We start from the raw sequence: 21,960 nt of genomic DNA, 5'->3' as shown, positions 1-21,960 counted from the left end.
GGGGGACTGGCCGGGAGGAGTGAAGGGGCTGCGCAGCCACGGGGACGGCGGGACTGGGGGACCTTGTTCAGCGGCCCGCCGAGGCGGCGCACGCCGCGGCCTGCGCACCCTCGCACGGCCCCCCCGCGGCGGCGGCGCCGGGCCGGCCCGCTGGGGAGGCGGGCTGGGCACGGGGGTCGGGGAAGGTCCGTACCGCCATAGAGCCACTCCTCCTCCTCGTCCCCGGCGGCCGCATCGGCGTCCGCCGACAGCCGCTCCGCCTCGCCGGTAGACATGGCCGCCTCCCGCGGGGCGCGCGGGCCCGGCCCCGGCAGCGCCTCCCGCCGCCGGGCCGCCCCGCCGCGCCGCGCCGCCCCCGAGCTCCCCCGGCGCCTCGGGCCGCGGCCAGGCGGTGCACGGGCGGGCGGCTGCGAACGCCCAACGCGGCCTCTCGCGGAGGATCCGCCGCCGCCGCCGCCCGGCGCTTCCCCTCCCCCCCGCGTGAGTGGCACGCACAGGAAGCGGGCCCGGCCCGGCCCCGCGGCGCCCCGGGCACGGGCTGCGGGGGGCGGCCCGGCCGGGCCCGGCCCCGGGACTGCCCTCCCGCAGAGCCGGCCGGACACCGTCCGTGCGCTGCCACTCACCGCGACTGAGCTTTCGCCGCTCTCCCGAGGCGCGCTGCCAGAGCCGCCTTCCCTTCCTCTCGCTGCCCTTTGCTCTCGGTGGTCCTTGTGCTCTCCGGAGTCCCTGGACGCCCGTCCGTCCCTTCAGCAGGGTTCACCGGCAGCATGGCCATCTCCTCGAGAACATCCTTGTGTATCTCCAGAAGCAGAACTTGGCTAAACGCACACACACTCCAGTGCCGTGCATCTGCTGGCGGCTGATGGCAGCTGCCGGGGGAGCGTAACCACGGGGTAAACACGCCGCTGCTTCTGCTAGCACTGTCCCTCGGCTCAGGGACTGTCCCCGCTGGATGTAGTATTTTAGGTTTAAAACTCTTCATAGATTTTTTTCTTCCTCCACAAATTTCCTGATTTTGTTTTTAGGTACAGTAGAGTTTAACATTCATAGTGTGCTGTGAGTGTTCCAAAGTGTTCCTGTGTTCAAAGTGTTTCTATGTTCAAAGTGTTTCTATGAATTTCATTAATTCTGTTTTAAAAGCGGTGGGGAGTAGTGAGCCATTTTTCCTGGTGATTTGCTCACTTTACCTCTGTGAATGCTAGACAACAACTGCAAGATGCATCAGAAAATTTAAGTACTGACAACTGACCAAACAAGTTTCAAACAGTTGTGTGAACAAATGGAGCTTGTGGTGTTTCAGGATGTATGTGAAAACTAAATTAGGACCTTGCTTTTCACAGCTTGGGAAAATCAGACTAGAGGACTTCACTGTAACATAAACACAACTCTCAGTGGGGGGAACTTATTTGAATTGCCTACATAGAGAAGCTTATTTGAAAGTTTCATATATGGCATGACATTTCACTGGAGTTCACATGAACAACCAACCCGCTCAAAATCTTTTTTTATTTAAAATTAAATGTCTGAGTATTGTGTACAGATAATGAATTGTGTGATGTAGTTGGATAGGTTTTTGTCTTGCTATTTAATTTTTTATACAAATAGTTGTGGAATCAGCAAAGGCATTTTTCACCATTTTGAGACACTTGTTGCTCATAAGACAAATGTGTATGTGTAGTACCTCTTCATAGATCAGTGTCTGAATTTTTGTTACAGTTTGTTTACTTTGCCATTTAAGACAATTCTGGCTAATATGAAATGACACAGCAGAATTTGAATAGTTTCCTTTGGCTGCAGACATAGAAGAAAGAAAGAAAGAAGAAGAAAGGAAACCATGTTTGAGAAAAACCCAACAAATAGAAACCAAGAGTAGGCTAAGAACAAAAAATGTTTTAAAATACTTTAATGCAGATCCTCCAGGCAGTTTTCCTTGTACAAACCTTTAAGGAGAAATCACACAGAGCTGGTGGTGATAGAAAAATCCACTTTGAATGGTTGTGGCTTGTAAAAACTCTTTCTTCTAAGACTTAGAGTAGCTGAAAGGCTGAAGACAGAATGCATCTTTGCAAGCTGCATTGCCATCTTCACTCACAGGTTACACCCCAGAAACCCACAAAAAGATACCAATTTATGGGAACCAGTTCTTCTGACACAGTAGTTGTCACCTTGCACAAGGGATAAAATAAGCTGTAAAAACTACTTAGATCATTTTGTTTCGTAATTTAACCATTGTGCTTTAAACTGATTAACTTCATTTAGTCTTCTGGCAAGTAATTTTTTCTTTCAACACTGGCATATGCAGAACTAGTTGCAATCTGTACAGTATTAATAAAGTAAAAAACTATTCACTTTCTTAAAAAAATCTGATGTTTTGACAATAATATCTGAAAAAAACCCACAACCTTTTAAAGGAGGGCAGCTCACCTCCCCTCCCCTTTTTAATGGTTTTAAAGGTTCAGAACCCCTTTTAAATTGTTGGGCAAACCATTATTTATCTAGTTTTTGTCTGTGGCACTCGCCTATAAAGCAAAAACTCAGAGATACATAATCTCTGAGGTAGTTCAGTCTGAGAGAAGGATAGTTCTACTTGTTTATAAACTCTTGGGCCCGGTGGTTAACTATCCCCCATCCTTTCTTAGCGTTCATTTTTCAAATCAAAATAGTCAAGAAGGGTATTAACTTACATATTTTTCTAGCATCATGAACCTATATGACCTAACGTTAAAATAACAGATTGGTGCTAGAACAGCACAAAGATGGGGAAGAATGCATCTGAGTAGAAATGTCAGTGGAGAACACTGAAAGGAAAGGATCTGATTTAATTACTGGAAATCTAGTGAATTCAGCATTACTCATGTTTTTCATGTTTTCCTGAAAACAGTTGAATCTGTTAGAGACATGAGAACACCAGTTCAGATGGAGGGTGAACGAATTAAGTATTTTATCTCTTTATTAATGCTGATAATCCTGCTATGTCAGAAAAGGCACCTTCCTCACTGTGTGCCAAGGAGGTTGTCCAAGTGAATAGTGTAGAACACATATTTGCAATTGAGCGATCCATTATCTGGGGAGGAAAAACTGCCGATGCTTGTTATGGCGTTTTTTCTCCTTAGCTTTGAAACTGACTTCGAGATCAAGAGCTTTTAAGAGGGGAAAATGGAATTAAACTGATTTGTCATACATCTCTAACTGTACAGAGAAAAGTCGCATTTACTGAGGAAGATTACTCCGTCTTGCCAGCTCATCCACCAAAGCCTTTTGCTAATAAATCACAATAGTAGGGTAAGGAGCAGTGATGAAAGTTTCGCCTCTCGGGTGCTGTACATTTAAAGTGCCGGGGAAGCAGCTGGTCCCGCGGTGTCACCCAGGCAGGCCGCGGCACAGGCGGGACGGTGACACTGCGGGACGGTGGCACAGCCGGGGCGGTGACATGGAGGGACGGTGACACTGCGGGACGGTGACACTGCGGGACGGTGGCACAGCCGGGGCGGTGGCATGGAGGGACGGTGACACTGCGGGACGGTGACACTGCGGGACGGTGGCACAGCCGGGGACCCTCAGCAGCCGCAGCGCCCACCGAGGCCCGGGTGCGCCCCGCCCCGGCGGCCCGCAGCCAACCCGCGCCCGCGACGTCATCGCGCGGCGCCGGCGGCGCGCCCGGCACGTGCGGCGTGTTGTGGCTGTCACCGCCATGGCGGTGCCGGAGGTGCTGCGGCAGCTGAGCCGCCGAGCCTGGGAGCCTGCGCTGGCCCGGGCGCGCCGTGCCGCCGTGCTCATGGACGCGCCCTCCGCCGAGGCTCTGCACTGGGTCGGCGGGGCGGGCGAGCTGCTGGCGGCCGGGGCGCGGGCTGTCAGCGCGCTGTCCGCCGAGGCGGCGGTGCCGGCGGGGGCGGCCTGCGTCGTGTTCGTGCTGAGTGGGACGCTGCGGGGCGGCGCGGCGGCCGCGGTGCGCGGCGTGCTGGAGCAGGGCACCGTGCGGCACTACGTGCTGGTGTGCGGCGGCGAGGCGGAGGGCGGCGGGGCGGCCGAGCTGGAGGAGACCTTGCGGCGGTGGACGGGCGAGGGCGGCCTCGTCGAGGTGGTGCTGCGGGACCCGCCGCTCCTGGCACCCGTCTCGGCGGAGCTCTGCCTGCTGCCCGCCCTGGCAGCGCTCCTCCCGCCGCTGCACGGCCCCGGCGGCCCCGGCCCCGCAGATGTCGGGCTGGGTGCGCTGCCCGCCGAGCTGCGGGCGGCGGTGCGGGCCCTGGTAAGTGACCTCGACTCTCTCTTCACCGGCCTGGGCCTGCGGGAGGAGAGCTTTGCTGTGGGAGCCCTTAGCAGGGTCATCGCCGCTGAGCTGGCAAGCTACGCCCCAGCCAGAAACAGGAGAAGGACAGCCACCAACAAGGCCTCTGTCATCTTCGTGGACAGGACGTTGGACCTCGCTGGTAAGAAATCCTCAGCTGGTGTCGGCTGTTATTTTAAGGGGCCCATACCCACCCCATCGGGAGGGTGTCAGATAGTGGGAGCTCTGGTGACCTGGTGTTACCAAGAATCCATATTCCACTTTGTACTGCACTCCTCCCATCGCTATATCCAGTTCTGGGTCCTGTGTGGGATTACTCTTGAGATCTGGTCTGCTAGAGTACACTTGCTCTGTGTTCAGTGGTTACCAGGCAGTCATAGTAGAACTCTGGGCTTCTTCTGAAGCTTGGAGAAACACGGCTGGGTTCAAAGCAGAAGTCACTGGAAGTTCCACATCATCCTGCTCCAGTAGGAAAACTTGGTGTTCCAGAATTCTGCTAGTGATACTCAATATCCTCCTTTCTGTCCCAAGACAGCTATTACCATGCAGAATATGTGTACTGTAATCTTTTGTCCCAGTGTCAATTTAATGCTTCCTGGATTAAAAGCCACTGCTCTCAAGCATCCAGATCATCCGTTACTCACATTATCCAGTTGTTTGGAAAAGTACCTTACAGGCTGCTTCCATGACCCCAAATGCTGTGCCAATACCCCTAATACCAGGTGTATGTTTTCATGCAGAAATAGCTGAAATGGTTTGGTTAAGTGGTGGTCCCTGGAGGTCAGTGACCCCAAAGTCATACTTAGCTGCCCAATGAACTGGTGCTGGTTTCCAAATTAGGAGGAACGTTGGCATAACTGAGCTGGTTACTCTCCTGTTCTTGGTTTGTGTTTAGCATGATCTTACAGAAAAAGCGGTGTGCGGTTCTGTTCCACAGGCTAGTGGTTTGAAGAGTAATCACTGTATTAAGCCACCAGGTGTGCAAACAGTTCTTCATCTGGCAACACTGGGAGCACGTTTAACCCTGTGGCCACGATGGTTGCTTACACACCCTTGTAGCCCAGTGGGTCATAGAAATGAAGAGTAAAGTAGAAGGCTCTGCTGTAAATCCAAAGGTTTGTTTCTAGCACTTCCATTTTGCTGCAAACTATAAATCTTAATTGTACCTGTTTGCCGGCATGAGGGGTGAAGGAAACTGTCTGCATGTTTCAGACTCAGCCTTATGGATTGCTGTGAGGTATCTAGTGTATCTACTTGTCACTCTTATCTTTATATCTGTCTAAGCAGATACACGTCTCTGTGTAACCCTTAGCCATATCTATATGCCTGAAGGTGTTTCTGTACATATGTGTGTTGATAAAGGAATGACTACATTTGCCATCCCAGTCGTACATACCTCCTGGTGGCATGCATGGGCCTGGTTCTGTTTGTAGTCAGTAATTCAGGTCGTAAGTTTTTGCCACCACGTGTCATGTAGCAAGTACTAGGTACAATGTTGCACCCTGCAGCCGGTCTGTCTGAATTTTCCGCAGTATTTTTTTTCTTTCCATGATTTTGCCATTGTGTATCCTTGAGCTGCTGTGGGGTTCATAGCCGTCAACAATGTGTTAAAGAGCAGCTAAGGATCCAGACAGTTAATGTTGTGCTGAGGTTGGGAAGATTGATCAGAAGACTGCAGGAAAGTGGACTTGGATAAGGAGCCTTAAAATGAAATTATGAGAAGAGTGTTGGTTTGGGGTGGGAATGGGGAAAGGATTTATTTATGCACTCAGATAGTGGGAAGTGTGGAATATTGTACTTCAGTAGAAGAAGATTTTTTGGACATTACATCAGGGCTGTAGTGAGCAGCATTGGAAGGAAACATCAAAGCTTATGGAGTAAGAATGAGAAGTTACAGGATTTGGTTTTTTAAGATTCTATTCTCAGTATCCATAAATGAAATTGAGATCCCTGCATACAACCATTCTTTTGTTACCAACAAATATCTCTGGAATTAATTGGTAATTTCATTGAATTATTCCTATGTGTTGGATGTGATGCTTGTCCTATCAAATACAACACAGACTGAAGGAAGAAAAATCTAGTGCATTCTAGAGGTAAAGCTCAATATGAACCTGAATTTAGCACCACACAATGAGATTTGTTTCATTAGTTTGCTGAAAACTGTACATTAAAAAATTCACAGGGGAAGCAGGGGGTGTAGCTAATGAGTTCCTGGCTGCTGTTAAAGAATTGGTAGGTTGACTTTGCAAGTTGTATTGGCTACAACTTGTATAAAATGTCACCTATTTCCGTTTGTAAGTTATAATGTAAAGAAAAAAATTAAATTAGAACAGCATGATACATAAGGGTTCTTGTATCCTGAAAGCTAGATGTTAGCTTGGCATGGAAACCCATATTTTGCAGTGGTCAGATAACTTGTCACACGAACGCTCAATCTGTCTGTACTTTGTCAGCATTCAAAGCCATCGCTTGTGCCTTAAACACTGTTGCTCATGAGAAGCTGCTGAGCAGTCTGTTGACTGTCCTCAGAAGTGGTGAGTAGAGAGGATCAAAATTAGTCCCATGTGCCCTGCTGAAGTCAGTGCAGTTTGAAAGTGACTCCCTGTGATTTCCTGTCCTGGTCTTGTGAATTTTAACAGTCTTTTCAGGCTTGGTTGATTTATGCAGTTGATTGGGGTGACAGTGACTTTTAAAACCTCCAGCAGATATTTTGTGATTGATTTGATGAGGCATGCCAAAAGCCAGTAGCGTCAGTGGACCAGTGGAAACCTCCAAGAGGTAACAGTTATGGGAAAGAGAGATGGCACTGGCTGTTCATGGAGTCAGCTCAAGTACTGAGTCTTCCCCCTATGCCAAGAAGAGAGGAGGGATGTTAATTATGTGGGTTTATTTGCATTTGAGGTGTTTCTAGTGTCTTGTCTAGCTAAATGTTGCTCGCATGCAGCATGTGTGGAGAGATGCTTCCAGTACATGGGGTGGAGGTTCAGAAGATTACTGTTGGTTTTCCCTGTGCAACTTTGCAAGTGTGGCAGTGTGCCTTACATATGATTGACTTGGTAAGAAGAATGTAGGGATTTTTGAGAATAAGATAAGTTAGGGAGTCACAAAGATAACCTAGCTCATTCCATCTGCACTTCACTGGTCTAACTCTGGTTGAGAATGGTAGAAAAGAAAGTTGCTGTCATTCTGTAATTCTGTAATTGTTGTTGTCTTTGGTGGAACAAATGGGTAATAATCCAGCCGAGTGGTCAGATATCCACACTGCAGTATCACCCCGTGCTGGACACATGTGCCTTCTTTACTTTCTGTGGATAAAGGCATTGCCAGCACAGAATTTGACTTCACTTTTCTCTTCCTTTTTCATCCTTGCTTCTCAATTTCCTTTGCAATACAGAATAGTGGATAAACCATGGAAAACCATGGCTTACAACCTGGATACCTGACTGCTATAGAATTGGAGACACTCTTCTGCTTCTGCTATCCAAGAGCACTTAATAATCTGACCTTGGCAATTTACTTGATGTAAGGTCCTTGTTTGGATTTGTGGAGCATGTGAAGCTAATTCAGCTGTTGAAACAGATCACTGGAAATGATGAAAACATAAGAGCGGATAGCTGCTACACAGAAAGACTTAGATGGAGTGGGAACATAGCCTGAGAGAACTTTTTCCTGCCTCTCAGCGGTGCTTCAAAAGTTCCCGTTTTTCTGTGGTTAAAGCTAGGACAACAAAACTAAGTTCAGCACTGCTGTCCAGCCCTGTGCTGATGGCTGAACCATAGCCTAAGTGGCAGACTACAAATACCCTCAAATATCTTGTTCCTGACCTAAAGGTAATAAGGTTTCTGGTCCCTCTCTCTTGACTTTTTTATCTGTAGTGTGTGTCATGTTTTTCTGCTTTGACTTGGCTCACAGCCCTAGTATTTTTTAAGTTGGTTGTAGAGCCTGTGTTGAGAGTTCATGAATAGAAAGAAAAGCATGTGTGTTTGAAATCAGGAAAATTGAAGAATACATGCCAGATGGAGTCCGGAATTTCTTTTGGAATCCAGTCAAATTGACATTTCGTACTTTGTAACTTGGGTTGGTTTAGTTATTTCATTTTTGTTTCACCACAGCTGCCCTTAGTTCATATAAAAGTGATGATCTTGATTGTGGCATGCCATCAGTAATTGTTTATTTTAATATTAGGCTGGCCTGCCTGAATGACTATTTATGCAACTTGTATATAGTCCTTTTAAGCATAGCCCTATTAATTTATATAGAAAAGTACAGTATGCATGGGAGTGTATATATAAATATTTCCTTACTTTTTTCAATAACCATTACAAATATTATTTAACAACTTCCTTAGGGAAAAAAAATATGTTTTTCATGTCTAAGTGTAAAACCAGTGAATATCTAACAGCTGTAAAACTTAAAACTAAGTCTAATCTGTGCTTTTTAAATTAATCTTTCTGAAATGTTGTGCTTCTAACTTTACACATTCTAGAAATTAATTTTACTTTTGTAGAAAAATATTTTTGAAAAGCTAAATGTAGTTGTGATGTTAAGAGTACCAGTGTCCTCCCCAAAACATGATTATTTTCTTTTAAATTCCTTGTGTTTGTTTGTTTTTCTAGTTATGCACCTGATAGGTTTTTGGGCTTTTTTTTTTTTTTTTCCTTAGGAGCAGTTGGCCATCATGGTGACAATCTTGCAGAGAAGATTCTTTCTGTGCTTCCTAAACTTCCTGGCCACAAGACCGATGTGATGGTTAACATGGTGGAACTTACAGCACTGCGGACTACAGATGAAACTTGCAGTATTATAGCACCTGGCTGCTTAGCACAACCGAAGTAAACATTCTTCTCTTCTTTCTTTTTTTTAAATTTTTTCTAATGTTGAATGTGATTGTTATCTGTCTGTGAAAAAATAAACAGAGAACAAGTCTTTATAAAAAAACAACAAAAGAAAGCAGTCAAATTTACAGTAAAACCCCATCTGGTCGTAGTTCTGTTGGAATGTAATAGTCTATATGTGTACATTAAGTGAGTAGGCCAGATAAGACTTCCAAAAGTGGGAGAATCTCAAGACCTTTTAGATTTGGGTTGTTTAAATTATTGTAGATTACTGTAGTAAAAATCAGTACAGATTAACACCAGGAATTCTCCTTGTGACATTTCTTTTTCTGCCTAATAGGTCTCGCAAACAGGTAGGTCTCCATGGTGACTTCCTTTTCCCATAAGCCTCTTCATAAAATAGCTGGATGCTGAATTTTTGTTAGAGTACCTTTTAATTTAAGGTTTTATTTATTTATTTATTTATTTATTGTGTTTTTCAAACACAATACCTGTGAAGAAGGATAAGGCACAAATTCAGGTATACAGACAGTTTCACGAGGGCCTGAGTTTTGCTTAAACAAGAGCAACCTAAAAGCAGTAACTTCAAATAATTGTACTTAGCTATGTATAATGTGTAGCTAAGACTTTACAATTTAAGTGTGTCAGATTTGATGTTTCACTTTCTAAATTTAGTTGTCCAAACAAAAACCTTCCTGCAGCTCCTGTTACTATGCAAAAACAAGGAAACATACCAGGTGCTGGTTTCACTTCACAAGAAAAATTTTTCTCAGCAGTGCTCTAGAAATTAATACAGTGCAAAAGAGATTAAAAGTTCTTTCTCCTTTACTATAATGCTCTCCTCATATATTAGATTTTTTTTGAGATGGGCTATTTAATATAATTTATATTCTTCTCTTTTGACTTGTTTTGTGATTCTACACCTGCACTGTACCCTTTTTCTTCCCTCCCCCCAACAAAGATTTCACAGATTTCCACCGTTAGCAACATACGGTCTTTGTTTTCTGAGAGCCTTTGTCACCTTCCATCTCTCACACGTGCTGTAACCGGGTCCAGTTTCTAGGTTTTGCATTGCATACCTCTCTTCTTCCCTAGAAGTTGGAGAGGAAATGTTCCCTCATAGAGGAGGGCTCAGTTTTAACTTGCTGCCAGGGTGACTAGCTTATATAAAATTTGGTCTGGTTTGCTTCTTGCTGTCTGCTTTCCTGCTGATTCCTGAAGAAGTGAGATGTCCTTAAAGATCTGTCTACACAGCAAAATGAAGAGGTTATTGTCCATAGTAGAATTTAGTGGTTTAGAATTTTTGTGCTAACTTTGAGTAGCTACCAGAAATAAAGAAAATACTGTCAGTGTGGACTAGTAAAAAAAAAAATAGATATTTACTGCCCTGAGATTGTTGGCCTGTGCTAACTCTCTATAGTTTCTCACATTATTGACATTGAGAAGACTAAAGGTAGTGCTGGTATGCCTTCCCATGACTAAATTATGCCTTCAGTCATGTATTCATGTTTTTAATAATAGCTGACAGAGTTGTGCTATGTTCTAAGGTGGCTAGCAGTATATATACACATCAAGATTTGTTTGCCTATTTGCTGGCTAATGGGAAGATGCCCTCTGTTAACAGTAATTAGTCTTAACTTATTTTGCAAAGTCTCATATGGACACAGCTGGTTAAAGAACAGCAGGATATGGCTACAAGATGCAAGTGTAGGAATGTTGGATGACAGTAGCTAATACCTGGTACCAAGGCAGTGGTGCCATTAACACACCGGTCTATAACAGCTCCTCCAAAATACCCTCCCTCTGTACCTCATGGTACAGAATCTGTTACACTGGAAATACTTAGGAACAGATCAATCAAATATTTTAAACAGTCTTAATCTTGCCTTGCAGCACAGCAAAGGGACAAGATGACCTCTGAAAATCTCTCATTATCACTGTTCACAACTGAAGAAGAGTTGTGGGCCTTAGAAGAGTCTCCAAACTCCAAGTGACACTGTGATGTTTAATCTGTTTTTCACTGCTTCTCCCACTATATAATGATCAAGAATAGTTCATAGTTTAAAATAGACACTTCCAAACTAGCTTAAGGCAGTTGATGAAGAGTGCTTGAAACCATAACAGTGGCTGAATGTGTTGCTGAAGGTGGTAGTTTCCATTCTGGTCGACAGGACTGTTTTCAGTATTGGTTTAGACATTTATCATCTTTGCTAGTGTAAAATGGTTGTTTTTCTGAAGCACTGAAATGGATTAAAAACTCCCTCTGGTAAGTTTCTGTATCAATTCCATAGTGAATTGCTTAGGATGCTCTCAGTTCCTCATCAACTTGGTTGTTGCCCTTGGTAGCTGCCTCAGAAGTGTTTCTTATGATTGAAAACTTAAGTCGTCATTTGTATTTGTAAATGATGCATGGCAAGGAGTGTTCCTCTTGTAAATTCTCTGTTTACTCTGGTGAGTGAAAGTGCCAGCCCTTTCCCCAGAGACAGGACCAGTGACTTCAGTTACACCCAAATTAAATGCTTGGGAGTTCTTTCACATGAAATTTTGTGATCAGACTGTGGTATTTCAGACCCACATATTCAGAATATTTTTCAAATGTTTTCATTTTTTTTTCTCAAGTAATATTTGAGCATGCTGTAGTGAGGGGAGAGTCTGGTCCTTGCATACAGCTTGCTATATTTAACTTCTCTTACAGCATGCCACTCCAGCAGAAACATCTGGGCTCAGTTACAGAGTTAGCAAACAGAATTAATGAATAATTTATGGTTGGTGTGGTGAAATAAAGCAGGGCTCTTTTTTCAAATATAAGGAAATAATGGGCTTCTTTAAAGATTTAGATGAAAATGTAAATGCCATATGCTGCTTGAGTTACTGTACTTTGAAGGTGCCCTCTTTGTGAGGAAGGGAATTTCTTCAAAAAACCCACAAACAATTCTACAGTTGTTGATTTTTTTTAGTCTTATTAGCCTCAAAAATCTCATGGAGTAGTTGTTTGCCCTACTGTAGTCACTGACATGTTGCTGTTCCAGTGTGGATGATAGTAGAGTTATAATCTTTCAGAATTGTGTCAAAGTATTTTATTCATTTTTATATACAGATGAATGTACATAACAGAAGGGAAACAGTTCATAGGTATTTAGCTAAAGACATCCACTCTTGATCAGAACTGCTGGTGTCCGATCCAGAAAAGTAGTAGCCACCCTGTCCTTTCAAACAAATGATGCATAATAGAAGTGAAATTGTAGTGAAAGCTTAGTGGTAGGGATGATTTGAAAAAATTGATTACAGTACTCTTGCTGGTCTTTGTATTTTGATGACCCATACAGTGTTTGTAGAGGAATTCTTTCAAATTTCAGCTTCTGATTTTAAGCATGCATGTAGCAGCTTCTAGGGGTTGTCTGTTCGGAAGAACATCAAGCTCTGTGTTTGTGTGCAATCCATCCTGTACATTTGATAACATTTTGGCCACATTGTTTCTCAGACCACTCATCTTGTGCTTATAAGATTTTTTTTTTTTAGCATGTTGAAGCTCTTGCTGTCAGTAATTAGTTTATCTTGATGGAGGTTTATCTTTTCTGCCTTGTGTGAGCTGAGAGCTGAGGTGCATGAAGCCCCTGTGGCTCCCAAAAACCCCAGCTGAGGGTTCAATGCCTGAATTCTGGTCACAGGCCTGTGGTGTGTGAGAAGTAAAGATTTATATGACACTGTGGACAACTATGTTTACTCTTTTTTGATAACGTTTTTTTTCTTAGTCAGGAACGTATTTGATATGGTCTCCTATTTTGCTGAATAGACTGAATATTTAGTTTGTTTATGCACATTTCAAGAACTTGCTGAAGAGAGGTTTCTTGCTTGTTTTTTCACTCTTGCTTCCTTTCTCCAATGTTTGAAGATTGTAGACTTCCTAGAATTCAGTATGGTGTTAAAATCTTTCTAAAAGTCCCAATTTATATTTAAAATATATATGTATTTAATGCAATCCACAAAGAACCATTGGACTCTTACAACAACCATTTTTCCATAAAGATGAAATAATGTAACACAGTTTGTTTGGGCTGCTATGCCTAAAGCAATTCAATAAGCAATATGGCCGATAACTTTTGACAGAGCAGGTGGAGCCACTAAATCATCTATACTTGCTTTTGGGGGAGAAATAACAAGTTGAGAATGAAGTGACCATGTTGATGGGTGTGATGCAGAAAACATTTTTATGCAGGCCAGATGTTTGAATCACAGCATCCACAAACAGATATACCTTTCTTTAAGTCTTGTATAAGGAGTGGAAAGGAAGATGTGCTGGGGAGTGGGCTAAAAATTAGGACATTTCTGGAGATGGAATGATAAAATTTCAGTGTCTCATGTTAGTGGCAGTTGAAAATACATACTTCTCCCAATCATTCTTAGTTCTGAAGCTGTTATTCCCATTTTGGACTGATCAGTACTTTTTACAAATGCTAGAATTGGGATGGAGAAGAAAGCCCCGCTCCAGCTGCATTTTTGCTTTTGGGTGTGATGTGATGATTCAGTGCTCCTCTGGTACTGGTGGGACTTGGACAACCCCAAACGTGAGGGAAGGCCATGAAGTGAGGGGACTTGTATTTCAGTGCTGATTCTGCTTTCAGCTTGCAGCATGATCTCAGACAGGTCACTTGATTCCTTTCTGCCTCTGATTCCTCTTGTAGTCCTTGTCCACGGAATTTTTTTTCTAAACCAGTAAAACAGGGAGTTTCTTAAGATACACATTTTCATACTGAAGGCAGAAAAATCCTAGGGATTCTGATCTCTGGGGGTGCAAGTAACAGTGCAGGTGAGTGCAAGGGGAGCTAAGGTGTGAGGACTATTGAACACAGAATCTGTTTGTCCTTTCTTTGGTACTGTGTCCTTCCCACTCCTACTCACAGTGCTTTGTTGCCCTGGGAAGGGAGGCAGTTTTGAGTTGTTTTCACCTGGCCCCCTTTCCTGGGAACTGATGGAGCAGCAGTTCCAGTGATCTCTGTGTAACACACTCTGCAATATACTTTGAGCAGTCACATATATGATGTCAATTTCAAATGAAAGATTTTTTTTGTGTGTGTATGGCAAAGAAAAGGGCAACAAGAGTTAAAACTGAAGAGGAGATTAAAGTCTCCCTTTAATCTGGGAAATAAACTTTTATTGAATCATTTATTTTATTCTCTTGGAGTTTTTAAAGTTTTATTGTTTTTTTAATCAGGGAACAAGTATCTGAAAGATATTGATGTTTGTTGTTTTTTTTTAAACAGTATGGCTCTTGGATCTTTTTGGTATTTTCAACATTTTAAAAAAATATTTCCTTTACATCAGCTGTAGCTATTAATTAGGAAAAAATCCACAACTTTTTTTTTTGCATGCGTACATTTTTAGAAGGTAATTTGGGACAGTGTTATTCTTGAATGAGCTGGAAATTTATGGCATAAATTATAGCAATTTTCCTTTCAGGAATGTTAATATTAAAGAGGAAACATTGCTATTGCAGTAAGAAAATCCAGATGTCATGACTATATTGCTTCATATCCACTGCGAGTCTTGCAGAGGAGGAAGGGTAACCCAAAACAAAGGATGGCAAGGCTCTTTTAGACGGGGAGAGAGACAGCTTCGTGCTAAAAACTGCTTTTGGATCTGGTCCGGTATGTTGGTGGTGGTGCAGCAGCAGCGGGGTGCTCCCTGCCCATCCCTGCTGCTGGGGTGTTCCTCCAGCGTTTCTTCTGCTGGACACTTCCCCCTGCTGGAAGCTTCACGATCCTGCTCTCCCGGGACCCAGCCTCCTGTCTCTACTGAACTCTGCTCCTAAAGATTGTTTGAAACCTAAACTCAACGCCCCCAAGACAAAAAAAACCCAAACCAGCTCAAAAGAAGTCACCATCCATGGTATAGCTGTTTCCTATCTGCCTTTCTGAACAAGGTGAGCAGCACTTTGGGGAGAGAAGGAAGTTTTAACTGCAGAGTTTATGAAAAACAGCCATCCCATTGCATTAAATAAAACTCTGAAACTTTCCTTTCACCAATAACAGGTGAAATTACAGCCTGGCCCTGTGCGTCCAGGCCTCCTGTTGTGCTACTAAGGTCCATTTTCAGGGCGATTGTGCTTTAGAGAGTTTTAGAGGTTGGTACCTTTTGCCTTTTCAGCAGTCCAGCCAGGAGATGCTTCACAGAGTGGTAGATTGAGCAGTAGGAATGCCACAAACACAGCATTCTTTCCTCTCCCCCCATGCTCCTGGACTGGCAGCCTTCCTGATCACCACTTTATTGTAGTCATACAGGCTCAGTGCACAGTCCTGAATGAGGCCTATTTAGAGTTTCTTCATTGTTTGAAATTTCTCAGGGCATCTTCTTTTTGGAAATTAGAGCCCTGGCTGGATCAACTTCTGGTGTTTGTCAGTCAAGACAAGCTTTCCAGGAGATGCTTTCTGCTCAATTTCAAACCAGCCTGAGTCAAATGAACATAATTGAGTGTTGTCACAGGATGAGATGAACAAGCTGATAAGATTTATTGTATTTTGCAATAAATGTGTATATTTGCCCGGATCCCTTCAATATGGGACCTTCTTGAAATGGAAAAAATGAAGGGGTGAGAGGGCTGTGCTGAGAGTGGAAAATTCTGGAAAGAGGTCAGGACCTTCAGCTTGCCTGTGCTATGTAACATACAGCATTGCTAGATGAACTTGCTGCCGCTCTGCAGAACCCCAGTTTGCTGCAGTAGTGAGTCTGTTGAGGTAAACAACAGAGGAATTTCATGAGGGTTCTTTGACTATTCTCCTGCCTAATAGGTGCCATGTTTTTGTCAATTGTCTGTTATGGCAGGGCTCAGAAGCCTTATAAGTTGTCTTCTAGATAAGAGGAAGTTTGAAGCTTATTTTACTTGAGATAAAGGATGAATTGGGCTGACAGGTTCTTGGCATTAGCTGGGTGGCTCTTCCTTATCTATGCCTCTCAGCCCACAAAAAGAACTTCTGGGGGTTATGGGAAGCTGGACTGTTCAAGACTTCATTCTTGTACTTTAGAGAACCTCTAACTGCCCTCTTTGTCTAGGCTTAGTCAGGCTTAGTAATGAAAGTGTTCAGATGGAATTCAGACTGTTTGCTGGGCCCTCTGACACTAGCATAGCAGTCCTCAGAGCACAAGGATCAAGAGGTTTGAGATGCTCTTGCCTGTAGAATCAGTTTGGTGAAAATAGCAAAATCAGAACCCTTCATGCTTAATTTTTTTTAAGTCATATTTTCAATTCTGAAGAAAAAAGGCTCCCTGTATTTATATTATTCTCCATATTCTCTCTCTCTATTTGAGTTCTGCCAATAAGTCCTAAGTTTTTGACTTTCCTTTGTCCTTGGAAAGAAAAAATAAATTTGATTCTTACCCTGAAGTTGTCCAGCCATCAACACATCTGAGTACTTGCATTGTCACCTGGTTATCAGAGCAAGGTAGCTTAATGCCTATAAGGAAATTCAGTGAGTACAAACCCTCATATATCTTCTAGCTGTTCCCTGGTTACCACTGTGCTCTGTTCTGCAGGCTCATTCCTTGCAAGATATAAAGAAGGACAAATCTCTTTCTGATGACCTATCAGAAAGAGTAACTACTGTCTGCAGTCAGGACAGAAAGGAAAGATCTTTATGTTGCTTAGAGGCAATTCTTTTTTTCTCTCTGTGTATTTGTATCTGCATTTCTTTTAAAACTGACGTCACTTTTTTGTTCCCCTAATGGTTTTGTTTATGATTTTGTGAGTTTCTTTTTTCCCCTGTTTGTAAAGTGCTTTTCTCTTGGTGTGGCCACAGTGCATTTTCCTGCAGATATATTCAGAGTGTAATAGTAGCATAAAGACTATGTCTGTTTAAGTGGACTTTATGGCTTTCTAAAACGAGCTCTGATCTTTCTTGTGTTATAGTACAATCTCCTGGAGACTATTGCTTTGGCTGATGTTGTGAGATTTTTCTAAGACTAGGTCTTACTCTGCTTGGCCATCTGCCTTCAAGTTTGCCTCCTGAATGACCTCAACAGCGAGTTTTTAAAATGCAGTGATATGCGTTGGCCTTATTACATACTGTGGAGTTACTAATTTGCTGTTCAGCCATAGTACCAGAACAGAGAGTGACTAAGTGACCTGGAGGGGTGTTTTAGTTTATCATTCTTATGCTGTAAAGTAAGCCTGCTGTGTCTTACAATGGAGAGAAATGTGCTGTAATAGACTGATGAAAAGAGCTAATGACAGCTGCTCATTTGGATGACGAAGTAATGTTTGGGAAGGAAACAGAATTATCTGTTGGCAAGAGGTCTGATTGCAAGTTTTGACTATATGATTTGGGTTATTTCATGACTCCAGACTTAATATGAATCAGGAGTCAAAGTTTACACAGGCTTCAATTTATGTGAAGTGAGCTATTTACCTGTCAGAATTTGAAGTTCCTTTTACTTTGGAAAGTAGACAGAATCTTGCACAGATAAATACTCTGATTTTATACAGATAAACACATACACAACTATTGATTTTAATTTAATTGAGCTAAAAATCCAACATTCTTTTCTGCTATTTAGCATGGCTAAATAATATTTAGCATGGCTTCTGTTATTTAGATGGCAGATCTTTGGAATCTAATTCATGATGCCTAGGTGTAGTGTTTACCTGTGTGTATGTGTTTCTTTTTCCTGAAGTGTAGTTACAGGATGCTGAAATGGGTATTGCTACTTTATAACTGTTCACAGTTTCAAAAGTGGTTGTGAATATTGATCAAGCCAAGTCAGTTCTTATGCCATGATGAGCTGCAACCCTGTAACAGTCTTTCTGCAGCTTCTGGATGACTGTGCTCCACCAAGTACCACTTAATTTCCACAGGTTGTGAATATATATTTTTAAATGATCTTCGACTGGAAAATATTTCCAACCTCTTTGGGAGAGAAAAAGCTTTATGACCTTACTTAATTCTCTGCACAACTCTATTACTTATTTAAATAAGTAACAAGAAAAATCCATATCAGGTCATTTTCACTAACTGGAAACAGCCACAGAACACATGCTGAATGTATCATCACTGCATGTGGCTGCCTAAGCTCCAGTTACCCCTTTAAAAAAAAGGGAAATTAACCTCAACAAAAAAAAAAGCTGCAGTTCTTATTGATCACGGGAATGGGTCATGGCTTCAGACATTCTTTGACAGGTCAGAAAATGCCATCAATGGGACTTGGCTTGCTGGTAAGGAGAGTATGTGGAGGAGGAGGGAATTAGACAGTGGCAAACACACTGATTATAGAAACCTGTTTTAGGAGGAGGATACAGAGTTAATATTGAATGACTAAAAAAAGTGACCAAAAATCCAGAGATTTTGGATTAGGTCAAAATTCTGCTCTCATCACACATTCTATGGCAGGCAGAAGTGTATCAGGAAGGGGTTGTGAGAAGATACCCAGAGCACAGGGTAAATATATTCAATGTGGACAGAAGTCCTTATCTGTTTCTCATGACAGATGAACCAGAGTATGGAAATGGTTATAAAAATGAAAGCCTGAGGCTGGAGCTTTCTTCTTTCTGAATAGCTGTCAGTTTGGTTTTGAAGGCTAGAATTGTCCATATTAGGTTTGCATTAGATCTGAGGGAAGCTAGGGCTCTAGGTTTGCAGTGAAACTATGACAAATATGCTACTTTGAAGTAAGAAAGTGGAATAATAAAGATATGCAGAACCCAGCCCTTGAGTTGATCTAAGCTTCACCAACATGCTAGCAAAGAATCTGGCATGGTCAAACATTTCTTCTTTAAGATGTAAAGACTGCTTCAGATTTTATTTTTTTTTTTTTTTAACGATTTATTTTGGATCTCAAAGTATCTACTTGAATACTTGAATACTTGTTGTCAACTCATAAGAAGAGTTAAGAGTTTGACTCTTAACTAGTTATACAATAAAACTTACTAAGCAGTGATTCTTGTGGTAACATAAATGAGTCATTTATGCAAAGAGTTGTCTTTCCATCTGTGAAGAAGATGTATTTTTGTACATTAAGCCCTCAAAATGGCTTAGTCAAGAGGTTGCATTGATGACTGCAGGCTTTGGGCAAGCAAATGAGGGAGGGAGGTCAAAGGAGACTACCAAAAATTGTCCTTGTAAATCAAAAACATTGAGGAGAAGGAATTCCTGGCATTCCATGGTATCTGGGTTCATTTTCTTACATTTCTCTAATAAGAAAAACACACGTCAGATGTGTTCTTGGTAAATGTTTTCACTTGTCTCATCTATCTCTGCTTCCAAACGTGACCCAAAATACATTGGTCTTGCATGCCCTGAGGACATCTATTGGATAGCTAAGCAGCGCATCTGTAAAAGTGGACTTGGCACTCCAGTGCAATCCCTAAATGTAGATTCAGTTGTCAGCACCTCATTACTAGCTGCTCTTTCCCTGGAATCATTTTTATTAAAATAACCTTATGCAATAGCTTTAAAATGCAGAGCAGAATGCTCTAAAGTAACCTATTGTGTTACATGTAATATTCTCAAGCAATGTGTTTGTTGTAAGGATCAGACTTTGTATTTAGTATAATTCATTGCTTTGTCCAAAACTGAAATTAAAGTCCCTGACAAGTAACTCTTTAATATACACATTTTAAAGAGATGCTTGCCAAGAATTTTGCTGTACCTTGTAGTGCACAAAATCCTACTCAGAAGCTTTCAATTAACTTGATTCATGCAGTAACTCAGTCTGGCATTCTGTATAAGCGGTCCTGCAGCTTGTAGGAATGAAACATTTTGCTGAAACATTTTGTTGGACTAGAAGGCAGTGAGTTGAAACTCAGACAGAGTTAAGTGATGGTTACGAGTAGAAAGTTTTAAGAAATTATTTGTATGCACTTTTTTCCTTCACCCCTGCAGAGTTTGGCCACTGTTAGAGGAGCAAGAGTGAATTTTGGGGTAATGCTGGCCTGTTTTATTACAGTGCGCAAGAGGGCTGAGAGGCCTGTGATATATCTGGGAAGCTTTTCAGCATCAATCCTTCCCTTTACCTTGTGAAAAATAAGATATATCCAGATCTGCTAACTACAAAACAGGGTGGATCGGGTCACAATAAGCAATTCTACTTCTGACAGAAAGAATTTCACTTTTCAGTGATTTTTTTCATTTGTCCTGAAGGAAGCAAACTAGCCTCAGTGTTCATCGGGATGTCAGTTGTTTTGTTTCTGGCAGTCCTCCAATTGCTGTGGTGTGCTTGGTTGTTTATTTGGAGCAGTCTGCATTTAATTGTTGCCCTGGGGTCTAAAGATCAGGTGTCACTTCTGCTTTTGAGTGGTGATGGACAGCTGGGATAACAGTTTTAGTTTTTTTGGGTTTTTTTTGTTGGGTTTTTGTTTGTTTGACTTTTAACTCTGCTTGACAATGAATCCTATTAGCTATTCCAGGCTATGCATTTTACCTTTCTGTTCTTTCTACAGGAGACCCTTTTGAGAAATCTCTGAAAACTTCCAAGGAATGTATTATGGGGGGAGGGGCAGGGGGATGGTGTGCAAGAGAAGAATAGGAAGGAACACTTCTAGACCTGGTCCCATGCTGAGTCAATACAGAGAAACTTAGTCCTGAATATCTGTCAAGAAGTGACAACACTGCCATATATTTGGTTGGAACTGAAACTTGTTTTTCCAAGTTCAAGTATGATGCATCGTTATTGTTATCCACAAAGTGCCTCAGTATTACTGTAATCGTTTAAGATCCCTTTAGTACTACTTAATAACGGAAAAGTTTTAGAGTAGCTAAATGTTGTGTTGCCTGTCATAAAGGCTCCTCTGCAGAGATGAGTGCTGTGAAGCTATTGCAGAAGGGAGGAAAACTTACTTGCTGGTTAATAGATAAAAATTCTAACAGTGTGTATTATGTATTTTTAAATAACGTAATTTTAAAAAGGAATAGCTAGGGGTTAGAGGAAGGATAGAGTTAAACTGTTTTGAGATGTCCTGACCACATCTTAGAGCTAGGATGCTTTACTCAGTGGATAGTTAATCTGCTTTTCTCTTTGCACAGAACATGTTCAAAATCATGTCTGTATACAAGATGGAGCTTAGTGGGATTTAATATTTCAAGGATTAGTAAGACCTAGAGATCAGCTGGCGTCTATCAAAACCAGTCCTACTTTCCTGAGATGTGTCTTATTTGTTCTCCATTACCTTCAAAGTAAGCTGCTAGCTCCCTCTGCTTCAGCTGTCAGCAAACAGGGTTAAAATTATCCAACCTTGTTAAGTACACTTGCTGTAGATCAAAAAGAATAAGCCTTGAAAAAAGATTTTAAAAAAGATTTCTTGATATACTTTCAGTAAAGTTTTTGAGATAATCCAACTTTTGAAAGAAGCACACTGAAATTCATATATTTTAAGACATTCAGAGGCATTTGTTGCAGGGTAAGGATCATGCAAGATTATAGACTTCATAGGTTCTTGAAGTCAATAAGTAACTGTCATAAAAGGACTTCAGGCAAGGATGATGATCTATTTCTTGTTGATACAATTGCCAGGCATGGCTTCTGTTTCAGGCTGTGTGACTAATGCTTCCCTTCTATTCATGCTTCAGCCTGGCGAGCAGTGACAGCTTTGCATGGGTTCCTTTTCCTACACTCCTTACCTTCCAAACATACCTTTGTTTCCTCAAGACTTGCCTCAGGGTAACATCTTCCAGAATAAGCATGATGACAAAAAAATTGCAGTTTGCACAGTAAATGTACAGTAGTCATGTAATGGTGTGAAACATCACTGACACTTGGTTTTGTAGAATGTGAGTAGAGCTGGCTTCAGAAATTTATTTAGGTTGAACCTCTTCCTTCACCAGCCATTTCGTGCTGGTGCTGTTGCTTCTTCCA

General features: G+C 42.3%; 2 protein-coding genes across 7 annotated transcripts in view; one reads left to right on the top strand and one right to left on the bottom strand.

The window, feature by feature from the left end:
- Positions 1-303, bottom strand: part of FIP1L1 (factor interacting with PAPOLA and CPSF1) — a 39,264-nt gene extending 38,961 nt beyond the window's left edge. For all 6 annotated transcript variants that reach the window (XM_088056667.1, XM_014262280.2, XM_014262285.2 and 3 more), the window contains exon 1: positions 194-303. In XM_088056667.1, the coding sequence (XP_087912793.1) occupies positions 194-275 (82 nt within the window). In that variant the 5' untranslated portion in view covers positions 276-303. The remainder of the gene's footprint in view (positions 1-193) is intronic.
- Positions 304-3,691: 3,388 nt separating this feature from the next.
- SCFD2 (sec1 family domain containing 2) overlaps positions 3,692-21,960 on the top strand; it is a 189,196-nt gene continuing 170,927 nt past the window's right edge. Inside the window, exons 1-2 of the mRNA XM_005518016.3 lie at positions 3,692-4,427; positions 8,952-9,120. Of these exons, the coding sequence (XP_005518073.3) occupies positions 3,692-4,427; positions 8,952-9,120 (905 nt within the window). The remainder of the gene's footprint in view (positions 4,428-8,951; positions 9,121-21,960) is intronic.

This window comes from Pseudopodoces humilis, chromosome 6, assembly GCF_049639895.1.
Source record: "Pseudopodoces humilis isolate 2021_Gansu_Grassland_sample_001 chromosome 6, ASM4963989v1, whole genome shotgun sequence".
NCBI lineage: Eukaryota > Metazoa > Chordata > Aves > Passeriformes > Paridae > Pseudopodoces > Pseudopodoces humilis.
Note: the sequence above shows the minus strand (reverse complement) of the source record. Positions and strands in the feature narration are given on the sequence as shown.